General features: G+C 37.6%; 1 protein-coding gene across 1 annotated transcript in view; it reads right to left on the reverse strand.

Moving 5' to 3' along the window:
- HCN1 (hyperpolarization activated cyclic nucleotide gated potassium channel 1) overlaps positions 1-23949 on the reverse strand; it is a 447958-nt gene that overhangs the window by 65126 nt on the left and 358883 nt on the right. The window contains exon 5 of the mRNA XM_086362551.1: positions 11700-11846. Coding sequence (XP_086218677.1) covers positions 11700-11846 — 147 coding nt within the window. The remainder of the gene's footprint in view (positions 1-11699; positions 11847-23949) is intronic.

Below are 23949 nucleotides of genomic sequence, written 5' to 3' on the forward strand. Positions count from 1 at the left end.
ATGCATGAAACTGAAAAGTCAAAGTGAAGTCACACAGTCGTGTCCGACTCCTAGTGACCCCATGGACTGCAGCCCACCAGGCTCCTTTGTCCATAGGATTTTCCAGGCAAGAACACTGGAGTGGGTTGCCATTTCCTCCTCCAATGCATGAAAGTGAAAAGTCAAAGTGAAGTCGCTCAGTCGTGTCCGACTCCTAACGACCCCATGGACTGCAGCCCACCAGGCTCCTCCGTCCATGGGATTTTCCAGGTAAGAGTACTAGAGTGGGGTGCCATTGCCTTCTCCTATACAACACTACCACAGGACTAATTTTTGAAGTCCTAAACATTGTCACTTCAGTAATTTGGCCACCTCATGCGAAGAGTTGACTCATTGGAAAAGACTCTGATGCTGGGAGGGATTGTGGGCAGGAGGAGAAGGGGATGACAGAGGATGAGATGGCTGGATGGCATCACTGACTCCATGGACATGAGTCTGAGTGAACTCTGGTAGTTGGTGATGGACGGGGGGGCCTGGCATGCTGCGATTCATGGGGTCGCAAAGAGTCGGACATGACTGAGCGACTGAACTGAACTGAACTGAAACATTGTCATCCAGAAAAATATTGGGGTAGCCGTGAGTACTGAAGCTCAGTTCTCGTTGCTCAGTCTTGCCCGACTCTACGTGACCCCAGGGACTGCAGCAAGTCAGGCCTCCCTGTATATCACCAATTCCAAGAGTTTACTCAAACTCATGTCCATTGAGTCGGTGATGCCATCCAGCCTCTGTTGTCCTCTTCTCCTTGCACCTTCAATCTTTCCCAGCATCAAGGTCTTTCCCAAAGAGTCAGTTCTTTGCATCAGGTGGCCAAAGTATTGGAGTTTCAGCTTCAGCATCAGTCCTTCCAATGAATATTCAGGACTGATTTCCTTTAGGATAGACTGGTTGGATCTCCTTGCAATCCAAGGGACTCTCAAGAGTCTTCTCCAACACCACAGTTCAAAACCATTAATTCTTCGGCTGCACTCAGCTTTCTTTACAGTCCAACTCTCACATCCATAGATGACCACTGGAAAAACCATAGCCTTGACTAGACAGACTTTTGTCGGCAAAGCAATGTCTCTGATTTTTAATATGCTGTCTACGTTGGTCATAACTTTTCTTCCAAGGAGCAAGTGTCTTTTAATTTCATGGCTGCAGTCACCATCTGCAGTGATTTTGGAGCCCCCCAAAATAAAGTTTCTCACTGTTTTCATTGTTTCCCCATCTATTTGCCATGAACTGATGGGACCAGATGCCATGATCTTAGTTTTCTGAATGTTGAGTTTTAAGCCAACTTTTCAGTCTCCTCTTTCACTTTCATCAAGAGGCTCTTTAGTTCTTCTTCACTTTCTGCCATAAGGGTGGTGCCATCTACATATTAGAGGTTATTGATATTTCTCCTGGCAATCTTGATTCCAGCTTGTGCTTCATCCAACTCAGTGTTTCTCATGATGTACTCTGCATGTAAGTTAAATAAGCAGGGTGACAATATTCAATCTTGACATATTCCTTTCCCAATTTAGAACCAGTCTGTTGTTCCATGTCCAGTTCTAACTGTTGCTTCTTGATCTGCATACAGCTTTCTCAAGAGGCAGGTCAGGTGGTCTGGTATTCCCATCTCTTTAGGAGTTTTCCACAAGTTGTTTTGAGCCACACAGCCAAAGGTTTTGGCATAGTCAATAAAGCAGAGTACTGAAGGGATGTTAGGAAAAAATCAAGGGAAAGGTCCAGGGATCTCGCTCTTGCTCAATGATACAAACGGTCTTCCTCCTGACCCTCCCAGTTTCTCTTTCCTCCATGTCCTCCCCAGTACTGGCTACATCTTGTCCTTTGATAACAGACATTCCAATAGGTGTGAGGTGATAGCTCCCTGTGGTTTGGATTTGCATTTCTCTAATGATCAGTTAAATTCAGCACATTTCAATATGTCTCGTGGCCATTTAAATGTCTTTTCTGGGGGGGGGGGGAGTCTATTTGGGTCCTTTGCCCACTTTTTAATTGGACTGCTTGCTTTCATGTTCTTGAATTATGTCAGTTGTTTATACATTTTGAATATTAATCTCTCCTCAGATGTGTGGATTCCCAGTATTTTCTTCCAGTCCATGGGTTGTCTTTTTATTGTGTTGATTGTTCTGCAGAAGCTTTTTAGTTTATGTAGTTTGACTAACTTAGGTTTTATTTTATTGCTTGTGTTTTAGGTCTCATCCAAAAAAATAATTTTCAGAACCCATGTCAAGAAGCATTTTTTCCTATGTTTTCTTCTAAGAGTTTTGTGATTTTAGGTCCATATATTTAAGTCTTTAATCCATTTCAAAGTTTAGTGAGTAATGTCTGCTTTGCTCTGGCAATTAACCATATGTAACTTCCTACATTTCTTGTATTTTTAGTAATGTATTTTAACTTTTTCTTCATTTTTTTTTTAATGTTTTTCTATCTTTACTCAACAAACACACAGTAAAGCACTGTGGGACTAGAAAGGGCATTTTACGATTTCCCTTCTCATCATGCCTGAATCAGTATCTTGCACACATTAAGAAATCAATAAATGCTTTTTGTCTGTTTGTTTTCTAAAAACTAGGGATGCAAGGGAAAATTTCTAAGATGAAAGTGTAAAGACTCAATTTCTTTCCTTGGTAATGTGACCAAGATTAGATCACTTACATATATTTTCTAGCCTTTGGTTACTGTGCCTTTTACGTGAGTATATGACACACGATTCCTGTATAGCTTTATAATACTACGTGTCTAGGCTATTTTAATTAATCTGAACTAAACACATTTTTAGGAGACATTCAAAAAACCAACAAGTATGTACTTTAAGAACTTGTTCTGAATTACACTAAATATATGCGTGCAAATTAGGATATTTTTCCCTAACACTCTATTCAAGAAACTAAAGGTCAGAAGGACAGTATTATACTCTCAGCCCAATTCATGTTCTGTGAAAATGAAATATACTGACGTCCTATATTCTGCTGGGACACATGATCTGTACCTATTTTCAGCCCACAGCTCTTCACATGCCATTGTTTAAAAATAGATCAGTTCTGAACTTTGGAGACAGACTTAGAAGTGCATTAACCTCTTTCTCGACTGTTAAGTTTGCCATTTTGCACTAATCAAATCAGTATAAATCTGATCATGATAAAAATAGACCTTCTTACTTTGTACACATTCCAACAGGCTCTCATAAGCAGAGGGGTATGGCTCACTGAATTTTTCTAGTTAGTTTTTTGTTTTAAATATACTCCTGCATTAAAGCGTCATCAGTCTCTGATCCTAAAATTCCAATGCCAAGTTTTGATGCTAAGATGCTGTCTCCAGAAGCCTGGTTGTTAAACTGGAGGAAGGGCTTGTTAGCAGATTGTTTGAATAAATTCCAAAAGAAATGAGACATACGATAAACCTTGAGTTGGTGTCCCTCTGAGGTATGGTCTAACACCCTCTGAATGACCTCTCATAGCACTAACACGCAGTTATAATTGCTGGTTTAAATTTCTGTCTCTCATCAAGTTGTAAGAGCCGTGTGGGCTGCAACTATATACTATTTTTCACGGTATCATAGTAATACTAAGAATCAAATTTTACTGTGTACTTACTATGTACCAGGCACTTTTCAAACTTTTAATGTTTTGGGTTTTTTTCTCATTTAATTTTAAAACATCTCTGTTAGGTACTTATCATTATCATCATTTATATTTAAAGATGAAGAAAGTAAAACATGTACAAGTTATGAAAGAGCCCAAAGTTGTGCAGATACTAAGTTGTGGTGCTGCATTTATATGAGACCAACCTAGGTAGCATATTCAAAAGCACTTTGCCAACAAAGGTCCGTCTAGTCAAGGCTATGGTTTTTCCAGTGGTCATGTATGGATGTGAGAGTTGGACTGTGAAGAAGGCTGAGCACTGAAGAATTGATGCTTTTGAACTGTGGTGTTGGAGAAGACTCTTGAGAGTCCCTTGGACTGTAAGGAGATCCAGCCAGTCCATTCTGAAGGAGATCAGCCCTGGGATTTCTTTGGAAGGAATGATGCTAAAGCTGAAACTCCAGTACTTTGGCCACCTCATGTGAAGAGTTGACTCATTGGAAAAGACTCTGATGGTGGGAGGGATTGGAGGCAGGAGGAGAAGGGGACAACAGAGGATGAGATGGCTGGATGGCATCACTGACTCGATGGACGAGTCTGAGTGAACTCCGGGAGTTGGTGATGGAGAGGGAGGCCTGGCATGCTGCAATTCATGGGGTCGCAAAGAGTCAGACACGACTGAGCAACTGAACTAAACTGAATGGCACTATGGAGAACAGTGTGGGACTTATCATATGATCCATCAATCCCACTATTGGGCATGTATCTGGAGAAAATTATACTTGAAAAAGATACATGCACCCCAATGTTCATTTCAGAACTACTTACAACAGCCAAGACATGGAAGCAACTGAAATGTCCATTATGAATTAAATGGATTAGTGGATTATGGATAATGGAGGCCTGGCGTGCTGCGATTCATGGAGTCGCAAAGAGTCGGACACGACTGAGAGACTGATCTGATCTGATCTGATCTGATACGTATAACTAAATCCCTTTGCTGTACACCTGAAATTAACATAACATTATAAATCAACTATTTGTTGTTTGGTTGATCAGTTGTGTCTGACCCTTTGCGATCTCATGGACTATAGCCTGCCAGGCTCCTCGGTCCATGGGATTTTATAGGCAAGAATTCTGGAGTATGTTGCCATTTCCTTCTCCAGGGGATTTTCCCGACCTAGGTATCAAACCTCTAAGTCCTGCATTGGCAGGGAGATTCTTTACCACTGAGCCATCAGTAAACTTCAGTATAAAATTAAAAAAAAAAAAAAAATGAAGCCAGTGGAACCAGGGCCATACTCTCTCCCTGATGCTGCATGGCTCCTCCATAGTTGGCTTTCACTCATACATGATGCTATTCAAAACATGAGAATATCATAAAGGCAATTTAAACCATTCAAAACAATGAAACAGAAGACCTCCGAGCCCACAAGGCAAAACAGGTGCATATTTTAAGTGGATAGAAGAAGAATAGGAGGGCTCTCCAGGCAAACCAGGACTGGGCACAACTGGGAGGGAGAGGAGGTTTCTGGAGATCACTGAAGTCCATCTTTGCAGACTCAGAATTTTAACCAGACACAGTCCCAGAGCAACAAGAGAGTGGAGAACAGAGATGACAGATAACTAATGCATCACTGCTGCTGCTGCTGCTAAGTCGCTTCAGTCGTGTCCGACTCTGCGCAACCCCATAGACAGCAGCCCATCAGGCTCCCCTCTCCCTGGGACTCTCCAGGCAAGAACACTGGAGTGGGTTGCCATTTCCTTCTCCAATGCATGAAGGTGAAAAGTGAAAGTGAAGCCACTCAGTCATGTCTGACTCTTAGCGACCCCATGGACTGGAGCTTACTAGGCTCCTCCATCCATGAGATTTTCCAGGCAAGAGTAGTGGAGTGGGGTGCCATCGCCTTCTCTGATGCATCACTATAGTGGCTCTAATTTAAAATCCCAAGTTTCTAGGTACTATTCTAAGTAATTTTTTCAGAAAACTGTAGGTGTTCCTGTATTCTCGGGTCCATGTATATTAGTTGACTGTGAAACAAAGATAATTTTTTTAGATGACTTTCCAATCACTTCTTAGGGTGCTGACAATGCCATTGGGGCCAGTGCTATGGTCATATGGCCTAGTTCGAGGATGAAGAACACACAGATTTATGTGCTGTTCTGAATTTTCTCCACCTTGAGTGGCTCACTGCTTAGGTTCAGACAGGGAATCCAGCAACTTGTGTTTTATGAACCACTGACATTACTCTATGCACACCTGGCATACCAATGTAAGAAAAATTGTATTTATTTTCTATCTATCCCATGGATACTATTAATATTATAGAGTTTGGACAAAATACTCAGAAACCTTTAATAACTGTACTCTACTGGCATACTCTCCCACCCCTCAGGTTTACTCAGAAATAAATCACTAATGTATATAAACATTGAGAAAGTTAAAAAGAAAATAAAAACAACTGCATGCAAAATAGGACCTTCTGGGGGTTTTGTGTATATATCAAAACAAACTCACAGAGGAATCTAAAGATACCAGCATCCTTTAGTTATATGGTAGAAACCACATTCTCCATAGTACAATCTAAAGTGATACTAAGAAAGGTAAGTGGCCACAGTATGTCATAATTCTGGGCATCACTTTTCTTCATTCCAGCATCTCTACTGTGTCTCAAAAATGCTCCCTTCGAGTTCTAATCATCTAATAATCTAACAATTTGACTTTATTTATTTATCTAACAAGCAGTTATTAAAGATGTACTATGGAGGGGCTGGAGCTATGGTGGAAATCAAGAAGTCCTTACTTTCTTGGGTCCTGAGTTCCTATAGTACATCAGACAATTAACAAATAAATAAAAAGAGACAACAAGACAACAAAGTGATGTGTACCAACAACAAAACTCATATGATGGAGAATGCAAGGAAATTAAATCCAGATGAACTTCTCAGGGGAGGCCCTGTTAAGGAGGTAACATTTGTATGGAGACCTCAATTTGTTGAGGTCTTGTTGAAGGCATTTGTTGAGGTATTTGTTGAAGGCATTTCAGCAATTTGTCTCCAATGTATGAAAAAGATATATCACCTAGTTTCTGTACAAGAATTCTTTCCATAAAGTTTTGCTCTCAAAATATCTACTGGCTAAATTATTTTGCATATGCATGATATGAGTTTCTGGTAAGAGCTTTCAAAGGTCACACAAATGAAATTCTTCCTGCCATTCTACATCTTAGAGATTCTTCATATTTAAAAATATTCAAACACATTGAAGAGAAAGGATGGAGAATAAAATAGATACAACACAGATTTAATTGATTATGAGTAAGGAATAATTTCACATTCATAAGAACCACATTTTATTTTCTTTCTCTATTTTCAAACAATGGGTTTTTTTTAGTAAGCTTTTTAGAATCTAACCTTTCACTTTTGTACATTTGTGAGTACCCAGACTTGTGTTAGCAGAAATTGTTGCTCTAAAGTATAAATCAGCATCTCATATTATGCAAAATACTTTCATAAAAAAGAAGTTTCTGGACAACAAAGCATTTTAAATTAAAAGTCTTATTAAAATGTAAGATAGTTGTCGGCTCAAACTTGAATATATGATTAACAATTACATGTGGCATGTGTTCGTGCATACAATGCACATCTTATATTTTTACCTTTTATTAAAATATACATATCAAATAATCTAGTTTTCCCAAGTATCCTGGTTTATTCATTTATATTTATAGTATCAATCATTCAATGTCTTCTATATGCCAGGCACTTTCTGGACACAAGAGGCACAATAGGGACCAAAATACATCTTTGCATAAATTAACACCTCATCTTCTAAATTGGAATACAGCCTTTGAAAGATAGAATGATGTATTTTACTACTTTTAAAACATTTCTTGTGATCTACTACTATGACCTAAATATAGCAGGTACATAATACTCCAAGTTAACAGAGAACAAGATATATTTCCCATTGTTCTTACTAAACTTTTCTTTGTAAAAGATATCTGGGTTTTTTAGATCCAGGTTTCATTTGAATAACGACTTCTGTTACCTGCTGGCCAATGTCTTTACTTACTTTCCTATGCTATGCTTCCTGTTTCTATAGTTTAGTTCACATTAAAGCTTTTGTGTGACTGATGCCAGAAGAGCAAACGCTGAAGAACAAAGGAACAAACATTGTTTTCACCTTTTTAGGGTGTTAAATATTTCAGTATTTCATGTTTCTGCTTCTAAGATCTCTGATTAAGTAGCCATAATTTTTTACCCTGCTTTTCACTCATAATTCAGTAAAAGACCATTTTTCTAATAAATATTTAATGAGCTCCTATCAAACACTAGTCACTAGAGATACAGAGATACTATGGCACAGTCTCTACCCTCAAGAAGCTCACAGTCTTGAAAGAGACTTGAAAGAGTAAACTGACAAATGAAAATACAAGGATGGAGAGTTTTCAGAGAAAATTTATGAAGAAACTCATACCTGATAAGATTGTTTGATGGAAAATTGAAGGAAAGTTGGGTAGAAAGGATTGAAGATAGAGAAGGTAGCATAAAGAAAGGCCAAGAGACAATCAGACAATTTTTCCTCCCAGGGAAATTACCAACAATTTTCTGTCAGTGAATCATGAATGCAAAGATGGAGGCAGACCACAGAGCTTCTCCAGTGCAATTCAAGCAGCTTGGCCTTTTTCTTAGAGGGGATAGGAGGCCATAGTTAGACTCCAAGAAAGTAACACTGAACTTGTGTTGTATATCATTCAATATGATAGCCAAGGGATGGGATGCATTTGAGCTAACTGAGACCAAAGGCAGGGAGAAAAGTGGTGGGTGCATGTCAGAAAGTGAAGGAAAAGATGCTGAAGCTTTGAACTATGCTGCTGCTGCTGCTGCTAAGTCGCTTCAGTTGTGTCCGACTCTGTGCGACCCCATAGACAGCAGCCCATCAGGCTCCTCTGTCCCTGGGATTCTCCAGGCAAGAACATGGCATTTGAAAATATAAGGAAATATTATAAGTGAATGACAGATAGTTGTAGGAACTGAGGGAATTGGGGGCATGTGTATGGATGTGAGAGTTGGACTATAAAGAAAGCTGAGCACTGAAGAATTGATGTTTTTGAGCTGTGGTGTTGGAAAAGACTCTTGAGAGTCCCTTGGACTGCAAGGAGATCCAACCAGTCCATTCTGAAGGAGATCAGTCCTGGGTGTACTTTGGAAGGAATGATGCTAAAGCTGAAACTCCAGTACTTTGGCCACCTCATGCAAAGAGTTGACTCATTGGAAAAGACTCTGATGCTGGGAAAGATTGAAGGTGGGAGGAGAAGGGGACAACAGAGGATGAGATGGCTGGATGTCATCACGGATGTGATGGACATGAGTTTGAGTAGGCTCTGGGAGTTGGTGAAGGACAGGGAAGCCTGGCATGCTGCAGTCCATGGGTCGCAAAGAATCAGACACGACTGAGCAACTGAACTGAAGGGGATAAAAATGAAAAGTGGAATTTTTCCACTTAAGATCAGAGTCAAAGTGTAGCAGTAACTAATAACAAACACATGATTAAGAAAATTTTCTTGTTATCCTTTATATTACATTAAGCATTTTTAGCATGGAGAAATGTTTCTCATTTAATCATTCAGCTTTTTAGGGTTCATTTTTATTCTCACTTTCTGTTGGCTTTCTATAGTCCCTCAATGACATTTTCTGTTGGAATCCTTACTTTTCTGCTTCTTTCAAATAAAACCTTAGATTTATTGTATCCATCTGCCTATTGATTCCATTTTAATCCTTGATACTGTCTATTCAGTTATCTTTGTCTCTACACTATGGCCCATCTTACCCCACCTTTGAATCCTGTCTGGCCCTTGAGAACCTAACCTGGTTTCAGTATGGTGAGCTTCAGCCTCTTAGTGAAGAGGATTTGTATTTAAAACAAAATCTATAATCCAACAAAGAGATAAAGCAAAACATATTAATAAATTTAAAAAATTATATATAGCTTTTTTTTTAAAATACAAAGGTTTAATTCTATTTCTCAAAGCAAAAAGATTTGGACGTTATTGATTGAGGACTTTGTAGAGAAAATAATTTAATCAATAGCAGATATTCAGCTCCTTCTATTTCCAAAACTCTTAACTGATAGCTTAAGGCTTAAAAAATACAAATAACTTTTATGGATGTAGATACTTAGGGATGGTTATAAATGGTAAAGATGTTAGGTGAGATGGACATATTTATTGAGTATTTATATTTGCTATATATAGTTGGAATTTCATTAAAAATTTAAAATATAGAGGAAGTGACCTTTGCTCTTAAGGAACCTTCAAGACAAAAGTGGAGGAAACTAATGTGGAAAAATCGTGATAATAGACAAAATGGAAAGTAGTACTCAAACATGGACTCGGTGCCCTGGGGGTCAGGGAAAAAAGAGACCAGATCTAACCTGGACAATCAAAGGAAGTAAAATTAAAGAAATATTATTTGAACTACATTTGCCAACAGATGAGAAACACATCTGGAAAACATATGATGCAAGTTGAGAAATCAGAATTGCTTTTTGCAAAACAGTAAGTTGCACAATTTGGCTATAGGCCACTTTGGAAAATATAGAGCAATAGGGAAAAATAAAGCTGGAAATTTAGCAAGGATCAGAGCATAGAAGGGCTCAAATATGAGTCCAAAGAGGCTCTATTTGATGAACTTGTAAAGATAATGTTTCTGAGCAGATACATGACTATCTCATACATGTAAATGATTAATTTGGCATCGCTGCTTTAAGTGGTAATTAGAGAAAACAGACCAAAGGTTGCAAGATAAACTAAAGGGATAGTGCAAATAATCCATGTGAGAGCAATAAAGTTAGGGTCATGAACTTGGTAAAAGAGATAAGGACATAGCTGTAAGATACATTGTTACAGTGAATTGATAGCATGTGGTGATTGACTGGATGTGCAGAGCAGAGAAAGATTTTAAAAGACTAAAGTTTTACATTCTATATGACTCAAAAGAATAAAATATTTACAGAGAGAGAGACTTCAAAGGATAAATGGCTTAGTGATGGAAGATAATCACTTTAATACATAGTTTACTATATATGTATGGCAAATGGACATCATGTAGCAATGGCAAAGGGAAATCATATAGGTTTTAAGATAACAGAGATTATGTCAAGAATTTGGAGGTCAAATTTCCAGAACTAAAGAGCTAGATGAAATAAATAAGAAAATAAATCCAGAAATGGAAAGTGAAAAGCCAAAGACAGTAATGGTTTAGTGTTAAAGGAGCTCCCTCAAAAGATTCAGGCTATAGGTGTTATTAAGTGTTTAAAAGAACTGCCAATGGATCCAAGACAAATTATGTCATCACTAAATGTTCACTGATATTTTTTGTGATTTGTCATCACTAAATATTCAAGGAAACGATTTTGGTAAAGAAGTGGAGATTGAACCACAGTAGGAGATAATTATAGAGTAATCTTTCCAGATTAGTAGTAAAAGAAAAGAGAAAGAGAAAACCAGTGTAAGAAACACAATCAAGAGAATGTTCTTTTGATCTAGGGGTGACCTGAACATTCCAGTGGGCAGAGGGAAGACATCTAGGGAGGGAAGGAAGGGCCACTCGAGAAAAGAGGTGGTTATAGATGTTGCAAAGTGTTTTAATGAAGTAATAGGAAATGAATGACTCACAAGGGTCAAGTCAGTCTGTGATCAGGGCCCAAGAGATGAACAGGAAAAACAAAAATAGGAAAAAAGTGAAAATCACAAAGAAGTTAATGAAACAATTTGGTGAGCATGAGATGAGAAAGTGGAAGACAGGAAGGCTATGGACAATGAGTACCAAAGAAAGGACTTGTAACCAGGGATACAGAAAATAAATGGGTATCTTGAGAATCATAATTAGAAGAACAATTCTCCAGTCATTTTTTAAAAACACAGAGCCTGTAAACGTGAGAACATAAGGGTGAATAAAGGGAAAAACTGTTTTAACATTGTTTTAATTTTTTTTGAGTAATGTCAAAACATGGAATTGAGGATTTCCCAGGAAAAGAGAAAGTAAACAATGATCACACTCATGGAGACTGAGGACAATAAATCTTACCTCTCTCAGAGGATCATTGAGTTCATTGAGAATATTTTCCTCATCAAAGATTTTGCCTTGGTATCTGTGTTCATAATAATCATGTATCTTCTGACGCATATCAGCTGGTAACTTATGGAATGACATGTATTGTTCCACTTGCTTATACTGTAAGAAAAGGAAAAAACAGAAATTAGAAAACGTTGTTAGGCTGTATGAGAAACCATGATGTGATTTTGTTATGTTATATTCAACAACTTTTGAGTAACAGTAACAAAATGAAGAAATTCTTTAAGGTAAATGAATTACTGTACTAGGTTGTAAAGTACCTACTCTATGTCACATACTATGGATGGTATTTGTTTAGGTAAACATTTCCTGTAAAGACCTGAAGAGTTATGGAGAGGAAGCATGGAAGGAGTTCAGAGTGAACTGGGTGTAGCCCCCAAAATCCAGTGATGAGCCAAGAAAAAAAAAATGTAACGCCATTAAAAGGAAAAAGCAGTTCTAAAAGAAGTATCCAGTTGCTGTTTAGCATTTGGAAAAAGAATCTCATAACTCTGGATAGTACAAAGGTTTTATCTTAGATCTTATAGCCAAAGATAAGACCTAATTAAAATTTTAATCTGGAGGCACAAAGTTTGGCAACTGTTTGTAAGTCATATATCCTCAAGCAACACTCATGCCCTATAAATTAAGAGACTACGTTTGACTTGAATTTAGGATGTGGAAAAATATCAGAATGAGACTAGATCCACATAGTTTTATAGCTGAAACTTAATTTAGACACTTAATTTTATTTAAATAAGTACTTCTTAAACCTGATTGTTCATAAAACTTGCGATGAGGTGGTCTTTGGGGAATGATTTGCATTTCTAACTCCAGATATTGATTCTGTTGAGGTACCTGCCTTTGTAAATTTATATACATATTCATATACATAAACACACACTTTAAAAAAAGTCCCTACAAATCAAACAGGAACCCAGAAGCACGTATATTACTTGGTAGCTTATTAGAGGAGAATTTCAGGCTTTAAAAAACCAGAATCTGCATCTTAAGAAAGATGCCCTGGATGACTCACACACATTTAAATTTGAGAAATATTCCCTTGATATTTCAAATGCAGGCAGTCATAAGACTATACTTTGAAAAAAATTGGTTAGAACCCCCTAAATTAGTTCCACCATGCAGATGATAAAGCTGAATACAAATGAAAAGGTAGGTAATAAAACTGGATGAAGATAATGGAAAAAATCTTTCCTTAAACATGACACATTTGGTGTATTATCTATGAATATTTTTGTTTCAAATCTTTTCCTGATAACAGAACTCAAGCCAGAAGATCTAGATGACTGGACTCCTTGCCACAATAACTGGTAATTAATAAATATACCTAATGGGAAACAGCAACCCATTGTATTATACTTCTTCAAATATTTTTAAGTACATTATTTACTCATAAAATTCATATTTTGGGGACATTCTCTTTTAGAGATTAATATTCTCAAAGGAAATACAGCTTTGTCATGAGATCCCTTTGCTTGGTCACCAGACTGTTCCTTAAAGTAAAGCCTGCTGGCCTAACTACTGTGGGTGTTACCTACAGTAATCCTAGTAGGTAACACACATATATACACACACATTTACATATTAAAGTAAAGCCTGCAGGCTTACTACTATTGTAGGCACGCACACACACATATATTGATGACTTTGAGCTGTTGTGCTTGAGAATACTCTTGAGAGTCCCTTGGACAGCAGGGAGATCAAACCAGTAAATCCTACAGCAAATCAACTCTGAACATTCATTGGAAAGACTGATGCTAAAGCTGAAGCTCCAACATTTTGGCCACCTGATGTGAAGAGCCGACTCTTGGAAAAGAACCTGATGCTGGGAAAGATTGAGGGCAGAAAAGTAGGGGGTGACAGGATGAGATGGTTGGATGGCATCACTGACTCAATGGACATGAGCTTGAGCAAACTCCAGGAAACGATGAAGGACATAGTGAAGCCGGGTGTGCTGCAGTCCATGGGGTTGCAAACCAGTCAAGACACTACTTAGCGACTGAACAACAACAAATATATATGCATATGCGTGTGTGCATGTTCAGTCGCTTAAGTCATGTCTGACTCTTCACAACCCTATGAACTGAAGCCAGGCTCCTCTATTGGTGGGATTTTCCATGCAAGAATGCTGGAGTGGGTTGCCATGTTCTCCTCCGGAGATCTTCCGGACCCAGGGATGGAACTTGGGTCTTTGGGGTTGCAGGAAGATTCTTTACTTGCTGAGCCATCTGGAAAGCCAATATGGGCTTCAGATATATATATATATACACACACACTTATATGAAGCAAATTGATTATGATTTCAGGCTCTGAATTTAGGCACCAGTGCTGTCACTGGCATCGTGTGTAAATGGCTTCTTGTATGTACTTGAGAAGACTGGGTTAATTTTTCCTGAAGAAGTCAGAGTCTGTGTGCCCACTTAATCTTGGTAGCCTGCACCTAGCTAGAGACCTGGGATTCAGCCTGCTTGGCCCCTTGTGCAGCTGGTTCTAAGGAAAGAAGTGTCAGCTTTTCTCTATCCTACAAGATTGCTGTGTAGGATAAAGTTCATTTGCAGCTGGACTGGAAAAGCTCTATCCTTATTTTTAGCAACATTTGTGTATCTGATTTCTACTTATAGCCAAGAAGAAGGCAGTGGGATATTTGATGAACTGTTTAGGATCCGAAATACCACTGGAGATCCACAAAACTAACTTCTGCATGAGTGATTAGCAACTAGCCTACTTGATTCGACTAATTTGAGTGGACTATTTAAAGACCTACTGAGAGCTTTGCTGGTGAGCACTCTCCAAACTGACTCTTTTGTGACTTCAAGGACTATAGCCAACCAGGCTCCTATGTCCATAGGATTTCTCAGGCAAGAATACTAGAATGGGTTGCCGTTTCCTTCTCCAGAGGATCTTTCGAACCTAGGGATCAAACGCGAGTCTCCTGCATTGGCAAACAGGTTCTTTACCACTGAGTCACCAGGGAAAACTGAAGACTGGTCAGTTCTGTCAAATATCCAAACTTGGGAAAACAATAAAATAGCTTTAGACAACAGAGCTGCCACAGTTTGGACACTTACAACATTGATGAAAGTCCTTTTGATTCTGGGAAAATGAAGAATTCTAACCCGTAGAATTCTTTCTGTAGGACCAGTATGTGTCAGGTAACCTCTACTCACTTTTCTCAGCTGATTGCTTGCCAATACAGTGCTTGGGGTGATGAGAATCTTGAATGTTAACTGGCATACTGAGCTCTAGATTTCTCCCCTCTCTACATGCATCGCTGGGGTATGGGAGGCAGCATTAAAATTTAGCAGCATTTTAATTATTTTGGGAAATTTGTGCCTGGATGCAAAAGTCTACTCATCTAGAGAAAAAAATAATAATCTGCTGTATGAATAATCTCTGAAGTTAAAAAACTAATACTTGATTAGCTAAATAAAAATATGACCCGTAAAATTACTTAATTTTCACAGAAAGTCAAGATGGGTTGAGTCTACTTATTTTTCCTTCTTTCCAATCCCTTTAGACTTCAGTTTAATGATCTACAGTAAGAGGGTGTTATACCAATGGATCTTCCTTGTTTCTTCAGACAGAAGTTCTATGAATATTTTTTTGTCATTTACTGAGTTCAGTTCATTACTGAGTTCAGTTGACTTTGAGCATATATTACATATTTTAAACATTCACTCATAGAAATGATTTATCTAACAAGTATTAATTGATTGCTGTGTGCCAGTGGTTCTCAAGGTGTGGTTGCCAAAACATCAGTATAACCTGGGAACTTAGAAACGCACATTCATAGTCTCTACCCCAGGCCCACTGAATAAGAAACTCTGAATTAGAAAGTCTGGCAGTTGTTTTTAACAGGTCCTCCATACACTAAAATATCAGAACCACTTCTATATGCCAAGTACTGTGTTATCTTAGGACGTAAGGAAGTACATTTGAGGGAGTGTACGGGAAAGAAAAAGAAATCCAGTTTCTGACAAGCTAAGTTTAAGATGCTCATGTCACATTCTAATGCTTATATGTAGGTCAGGCACTCAGAAGATAAAACACGCAGAGAGTCAGTGACTAAGGGATCAGCAAGGATGCGTCAAATGAAGACATAAAAAGACAAAAAGTGGGACCGATATTTTAAAAGCAGTTGAGTCATGGACCTTGAGCAAGTTAAGGGAACTCATATTAGCCAGCAAGATGTAAGAGCAGACAGAAAAGCTTGGTTAACAAAATCCAAAGAAGGATAAAGTTTCAAAGGATAAGGGGCCACTCAAAACGAGTATATTTGGAGAGAAGAGATACTGAACCATACTCTGAGAACTTGGGAATTATGTTGGAACACAACACTTACTGAAAAGCTATTTCTTATGAATAAAAATATCACTTTCATGTAAAGTGAAGAAATAAAAATAATAAACAAATTTTTGAAGAGGATATCTAATGGTAGGGGGACAGGAAATAAACTAGGTGTTAAAATTATGCATAAGCTGGCAAAGTATTAATAAAAATGAAAAATAAAATAACAGTTTCTGTTAATTCTAGTGATGTGCATACATATAAGTATATAAAAGATAACCTGCATAATAGATAACTGATCAATAAATTTTTGAAAAGCAAAGATTCAAATACAATTATTTCTGGAATATACAAAATCAAAAATTCATTGTCGGATTTACAAACTATAAAAGAGGTGCCATTTAAAAGTGTAATGTACTTCTATATTTTAAATGTTCTGTGCAATTAAAGTTATAAGAAGCTGAAGTTGACTGGTTCTATAAAGACCTACAACATCTTCCAGAACTAACACCAGAAAAAGATGTCCTTATCATTATAGGAGATTGGAATGCAAAAGTAGGAAATCAAGAATACAAGGGATAACTGGTAAGTTTAGCCTTGAAGTACAAAATGAAGCAAGGTAAAGGCTAACAGAGCTTTGTCAAGAAAACATACTGGTGATAGCAAATATCTTTTTAAACAACAATCCAAGAAACAACTCTACACATGGATATCACTAGATGGTCAATACCAAAATCAGATTGATTATGTTCTCTGCAGCCAAAGATGGAGAAGCTCTGTACAGTCACCAAAAATAAGACCTGGTCCTGACTGGGGCTCCTTATTGAGCTCCTTATTGCAAAATTCAGGCTAAAATTGAAGAAAATAGGGAAAGCCACTAGGTTATTCAGGTATGACCTAAATAAAATCCCTTATGATAATACAGTAGAGGTGCAAATAGAGTCAAGTCAATAATTGGTAGACAGAGTGCCTGAAGAACTATGGACAGAGGTTCTTAACATTGTATAGGAGGCAGTGGCCAAAACCATTCCAAACAAAAAGAAATGCAAGAAGGCAAAGTGGTTGCATAAGGAGGCTTTACACATAGCTGAGCAAAGAAGAAAAGCAAAAGGCAAGGGAGAAAGGAAAGATATACCCAACTGAATGCAGAGTTCCCAAGAATAGCAAGGAGAAGTAAGATGGCCTTCTGAAACGAACAATGCAAAGAAATAGAGGAAAATAATAGAATGGGTAAGACTAGATATCTCTGCAATAAAATTGGAGATATAAAGGGAAAATTTCATGCAAGGATGAGCACAATAAAGGAGAGAAATGGTAAGGACCTAAGAGAAGCAGAAGAGATTAAGAAGAGGTGGCAAGAATATACAGAACTACACAACATAGACCTTCATGACCCAGATAACCATGATGGTATGGTCCCTAACCTAGAGCCAGATATCCTGGAGTGTGAAGTCAAGTGGGCCTTAGGAAGCATTATGATGAACAAAGTTAGCAGAGGTGACAGAATTCCAGCTGAGCTATTTCAAACCTTAAAAGATGCTGCTGCTTAAGTGCTGTATTCAATATACCAGCAAATTTGGAAAACTCAGCAGGGGCCACAGGACTGGAAAAGGACAGTTTTCATTCAAATCTCAAAGAAGGACAATGCCAAAGAATGTTCAACCTACCATATAATTACTCTCATTTCACATGCTAGTAAAGATATGCTCAAAATCCTCCAAGCTAGGATTCAGCAGTATGTGAACCAAGAACTTTGAGATGTACAAGCTGGGTTTAAAAAAGTCAGAGGAACAAGAGATCAAATTGCCAACATTCATTGGATCATGGAAAGCAAGGAAGTTCCAGACAAACATCTAATTCTTTATCGACTATGCTAAACGCTTTGACTGTATGGATCACAACAAAATTGGAAAATTCTTAAAGAGATGGGAGTATCAGGCCACCTTACCTGTTTCTTGAGAAACCTGCATGAGAGTAAATAAACAGCAATTAGAACTGGACATGGAACAATGAACTGGTTCAAAATTGGGAAAGGAGTACAACAAGGCTGTATATTGTCACCCTGCTTGTTTAACTTATAAGCAGAGTACATCATGAGAAATGCTGGGCTGGACAAAGTACAAGCTGGAATCAAGATTGCGGGGAGAAATATCAATAACCTCAGATATGCTGATGTACCACCCTAATGGCAGAGAGCAAAGAGGAACTAAAGAACCTCTTGATGAAGGTGAAACAGGAGAGTGAAAAAGTTGGCTTAAAACTCAACATTCAAAAAACTAAGATCATGTCACCCGGTCCCATCACTTCATGGCAAATAGATGAGGAAAAAGTGGAAACAGTGACAGACTTCATTATTTTGGGCTCCAAAATCACTGTGGATGGTGACTGCGGCCATGAAAAAGATGCTTTTTCACATCCATTAAAAGATGCTTTCTCCTTGGAAGAAAAGCTTTGACAAACCTAGACAGCATAGAGACATCACTAAACAAACTTAGAGACACCACTTTGCTGACAAAGGTCCATATAGTCAAAGCTATGGTTTCCAGTAGTCATGGATGGGTGTGAGAGTTAGATCCTAAAGAAGGCTGAGCACCAAAGAATTGATGCTTTCGAATTGTGGTGCTGGAAAGGATTCTTGAGAGTCCCTTTGACTGCATGGAGATCAAAATCCTAAAGGAAATCAACCTTGAATATGCATTGAAAGGACTGTTGCTGAAGGTGAAGCTCCAATACTCTGGCCACCTGATGGGAAGAACCAATTCACTGAAATAGACCTTTATGGTGGGAAAGATTGAGAGCAGGAGGAGGTGGGAGTGACACAGCATGAGATGGACACGAATTTGAGCAAACTCTGACAGATAGTGGAAGACAGAGAAGCCTGGCATGCTAGAGTCCATGTTGTCACAAAAAGTTGGACAGGACTTAGTGAATGAAAAGCAGCAGCAACAATTATATAATACACATGTATATGACATATATAATGCATGTACATGATAGTATAGGGTTTCAGAAGAGGCAACCCCAATATGCACCACTTTTTCATGTTGACTATTTTTTGCTACAGGCAGTGGAGACCCTGTTGGCTCAAGAGAAACTATTTCCCTTTGCTTAATTACCTAGGATAATTTAAATTGGGGAATTTTCCCAGAGGAAGAGTTATTTCCAGAGAGTTTTATCTAAGTGGCCCCATCTGTAAGAGTGGATAAACATCTAACTACCCACCAACCCTCCTCTTTTTTAATCATTCTGTGAGTTACTCTCCTGTCTTTGAGAGTTCCAGATCCTTCTCCCATTCCCAGGATAGCATATACACCTTAGTCTACCGCTTTGTCTCTGAGCCTCCCCTGTATGTGGGGTCTCTGACCCTAGCAATTATGTGGGATTCATATACATACCAAAAATTAAACGTGGTTTTCACCTGTTCACTGGCTCAATTTACTTTAGTTCTTAGACCAAAAGGAAGAACCTAGAAGGATAGAAGAAATTTTCTTTCTCCCTAACAATAGTAGAAATGAGCTCAAATAGAGTGTTTATAACAATTACAAATATTCATTGTCAATTCCAGCAGGCTCACTTCTCCCATGCCATCATTTTTATTTATTTTTAATTAGAGGATAATTGCCTTACAATGTTGTGTTGGTTTCTGCCATACAACAACACAAATCAGCTCTAACTATATATATCTATAGATGATAGATAGATAGATAGATATAGATATATATGCATATATGGAGAGGGCATGGCAACCCACAGCAGTATTCTTGCCTGGAGAGTCCCAGGGATGGGGGAGCCTGTTGGGCTGCCATCTATGGGGTCGCACAGAGTTGGACACAACTGAAGCGACTTAGCAGCATATATATATATATATATCCCCTCCTTCTTGAGCTTTGAGCCTCTCTCCAATCCATCCTGAATCCCACCCCTCTAGGTTGTCACAGAGTGCCAGGTTGGGCTCCCTGTGTCATATAGCAGCTTCCCACTAGCTATCTATTTGACATATGGTGGTGTATATATTGGAGAAGGCAATGGCACCCCACTCCAGTGTTCTTGCCTGGAAAACCCCGTGGACGGAGGAGCCTGGTAGGCTACAGTCCATGGGGTCGCAAAGAGTAGGACACAACTGAGCGACTTAGCAGCAGCAATGTATATATATCAATACTACTTTTTCAATTCATTCCACCCTGTCCTTACCACACTATGTCCACAAGTCCATTCTCTATGTCTGCATCTCTATTCCTGTCCTGCGACCAAAGGTGTTTAGGCCATATCTCTAAGCAATATGCTTCTGTCTCTATTTCTCATACGGATTAATTATAGGTATCATTTACTGACTTTTTGCCATAGGAAAGAGGTTTAACTACTTACAGTCCCCCATATCTTTTCAGTCCTTCTCTCATGCTAGAATTCTGTTACTAGTGCTAATTCTTCCCTATCCCTTTATAACTTGACATAATCTATTTATACCTTTATTTTTTTTTCAGAGAACCCTAGGCAAATTTACTAGATGAAAGTAACAAACTCCCTCCTTCATCCTACTGTCTAACTTTGGTTATCTCTACTTTTAAGATGTAAAAGTGGATATATTTTGTACTCATAATTGAACCTACCAAACCCATAAAGTGTCTGCATTATTCTGATCATGTGTCATGATGATAAGTGGAGCATCTGATGACATTTTCTTTTCTTTCATGGATTTTTAAATGACTTTTATTTCTTGCACAAATAGCTCTTATTTTAGTGTCATATTTTCCCAGCTTCCTTATCCTACCCAATATCTATTGAGTTTTCTTCAGAGATTTTCCTTTATGATTTCCCTACAACGTCCCTGGTTGGGTTCACTGTTCCTAGATCCTATGTTTTCCTTTTGGTTTATTTATTCAGGTTGCTGGAACCAATCCCAAAGTAAACAACTAAGAACTATTGAGTGGGAATATAGGTTTTTGGAATGACTTTTTTTGTCTGAAAATATTTCTGTTAGACTCAGACTACATGACAGAATTCTAGGTTGAACTCCTCTAGTTGGATGTGGGGCTTTGGGATAATGAATTCACTTAGCTGGATATGGTCCATGTTTCCTATCACTTATTTCATATATTTTTTCTCTGTGTTTACTCCTACATTTCCCTATAATTCATAATTTTTTTCTACATTTTTTCTGCACTCTTGAATATTTCTTGAAATTCCTAGAACTCATTTTAATTTCAAACATTTTTTCATTTCCTTTGAGCTTTTAGTTTCTTAAGTTTATTGTGTTCAGATTAGAAATATATTGATATATGAAATTAAGAAGTAATTTAAAGGCATACTTTTATTCCTGAAAAATCTGGGATGCCTCAATAGAGGGGAACTAAAAAAGTATCCACTGAGTTAGGTTCAGTAAAGTTTTTGGTGACTTTGCAGTTGGTGGTTTCATTGGACTCTGTGTATACAATAGGAGAGGGAACAATTCAAAACAAGTTGCAAATGATTTGAGAGTGACTGGAAATAAGAAGTGAAGATGGAAATGGCAAATGTGATCATCTCTCTGACATCGTCTAGTTAAAAGCAGTGAACTAGAATGATGGCTCGGTAAAGGTAAGCAATTAAAAAAAAAAAACCTTTAAATTACATTTATATTGTTCTTCTGTTCATGAAATAATACCCTTCCCAGAAAACTGAATCATTCTTATTTTAATATTCCCCAGTATTTTGTGGCTCAGCTGGTAAAGAATCCACCTGCAATGAGGGAGACCTGGGTTCGATTCCTGGGTTGAAAAGATCCCCTGGAGTAGGGAAAGGACAGTATAACTCCAGTATTCTGGCCTGGAGAATTCCATGGACTGTATAGTCCCTGGGGTCACAAAGAGTTGGACACAACTGAGTGACTTTCACTTTCACTCCTTCATCCTGGGCTTCCCTAGTGGCTCAATGGTGAAGGATATGTCTGTCAAAACAGGAGACTCCAGTTCAATCCTTAGGTGAGAAGATCCCTTGGAGAAGGAAATGGCAACCCACTCCAGTATTCCTGCCTGGAAAATCCCATGGACAGAGGAGCAGCGACTAAACAAAAATAACTCCTTCATCCTAATCCTTAAGAAATTACCAAATTATATACCAAATTATGTAAATTTGACCTGCCAAAGTTTTAATAATTTGCCTTTCCCCTACATCACTATTATTATCATTCTAGTCAAAGTAACTTTATCCTTTAAACTAATTCCTAGCTTTCTAACCACATTCTTTGTATCTATTTGCACATGCCTTCTTACAATCCTAATTCATTTTTCATAATCCGGACAGAGAAATCTTTTTAAAATGTTAGGCTTATTGTCACTCTTTTTCTTAAAGCCTTTTAATGGCCTCTCAGGTCAGTCCAACTCCTTGGCCAATACGGGCCTCTCATGCTCTGCCTCCTGCATTCTCTTACACTATGCCCTGGAAGAGTAAGTGTCTTTCATGTTTCATATGAAAGCTCTACCAGTTTTATGGCCAAGAATATACTTAGCTTAATTAATATTAGTATATACAAACACTACATTCCTCAAGCTATTTATATGGAATTTTATTAGATAACAAATTTAGTTTTGGTTTAATAAAATGATTTGAAAATATTCAGTGCTTCAAATAATAAACTGACTATGGATAATCATCAATAGATATCTGTGAATATATATATATATGTATATATAATATATAGGCATACATACATATCAAGTGAGTTTCAAAAACATATGCCAACCAAAATAAGTTATTCTCTTTAGCATGCACAAACATTGCTATTAAGGGCTTCCCAAGTGGTGCTAGTGGTAAAGAATATGCCTGCCAAGGCAGGAGTAAGAGACGTAGATTCAATCCCTACATTGGGAAAATCCCTTGGAGAAGGAAATGGCAACTCACTCTAGTATTTTTGCCTGGGAAATCCATGCACAGGGAGCCTGGAGGGATATAGTCCATAGGATCTCAAAGAGTTGGATATGATTGAAGCATCTTAGCACACTTGTTCTTTTTAGAATATATTCGATAATAGCTACTTTATGATACATTTCCAGAATATTCTATTTTACTCACATAATTCATAAGGTTCATTTAACTGTCTTACAAATAGGCAAAAAAGAAAAGTATTACATAGGTCATTATACCAAATATAGGCAAAATAAAAGATTTTTAAAGTTTTATTTATCATTACATATACTTTGTATTATGCATTTTCAGGATACACCAAAAATAAATTTTTAATTCAAAAACAAACAAGAGGAAAGAAAAAAAGGTGCAACTCACTAAACTCCTTTAGTGTTGCCTCTGCTGCTGATAAGTTGCTTCAGTTGTGTCCGACTCTATGCAACCCCATAGATGGCAGCCCACCAGGCTCCCCTGTCCCTGGTATTCTCCAGGCAAGAACACTGGAGTGGGTTGCCATTTAAACTTAAAACATGAGGGTTTTTTACAGCCCTCACTTCCTGACATAGTACAGGTTTGCTACAGAGATAGATATTATTACCATAAGATCCTCCTTAAAAACTCTATACTTATTGTGATATTCAGAATAACATGGCTGCAATTCTTATTTCTAAAAACATATTTTTCCCTGTTATCTTCGGAATAGTTTTATTTGGAAAAATAGAAGAATAGAACACCTTTGTAAATGACAATAAAGGGCAATGAATAACAAAAAATGCATTACACATTAGTATAAACCATTGTATAATTTATTCATGCTATTAAAACATTATTCTACTTACAAGTAATTATTGGGAAAAATCACTAAATAGCAAATAGTTTAAAAATCCAATTGAATTAAAATACATCTTATGTGCAATATAAATACAGCATATAAAAATGATGTTTTTCTTACAGAATAAAAATTAAGGTTTATTTTAAATGATTAGATGTTGTAAATTTTAAATATAATGAGAAAAATAACAATCCATAAAATATT

This window comes from Bos grunniens, chromosome 20, assembly GCF_055505025.1.
Source record: "Bos grunniens cultivar Pamir isolate PY7600 chromosome 20, Bosgru_T2T1.0, whole genome shotgun sequence".
NCBI lineage: Eukaryota > Metazoa > Chordata > Mammalia > Artiodactyla > Bovidae > Bos > Bos grunniens.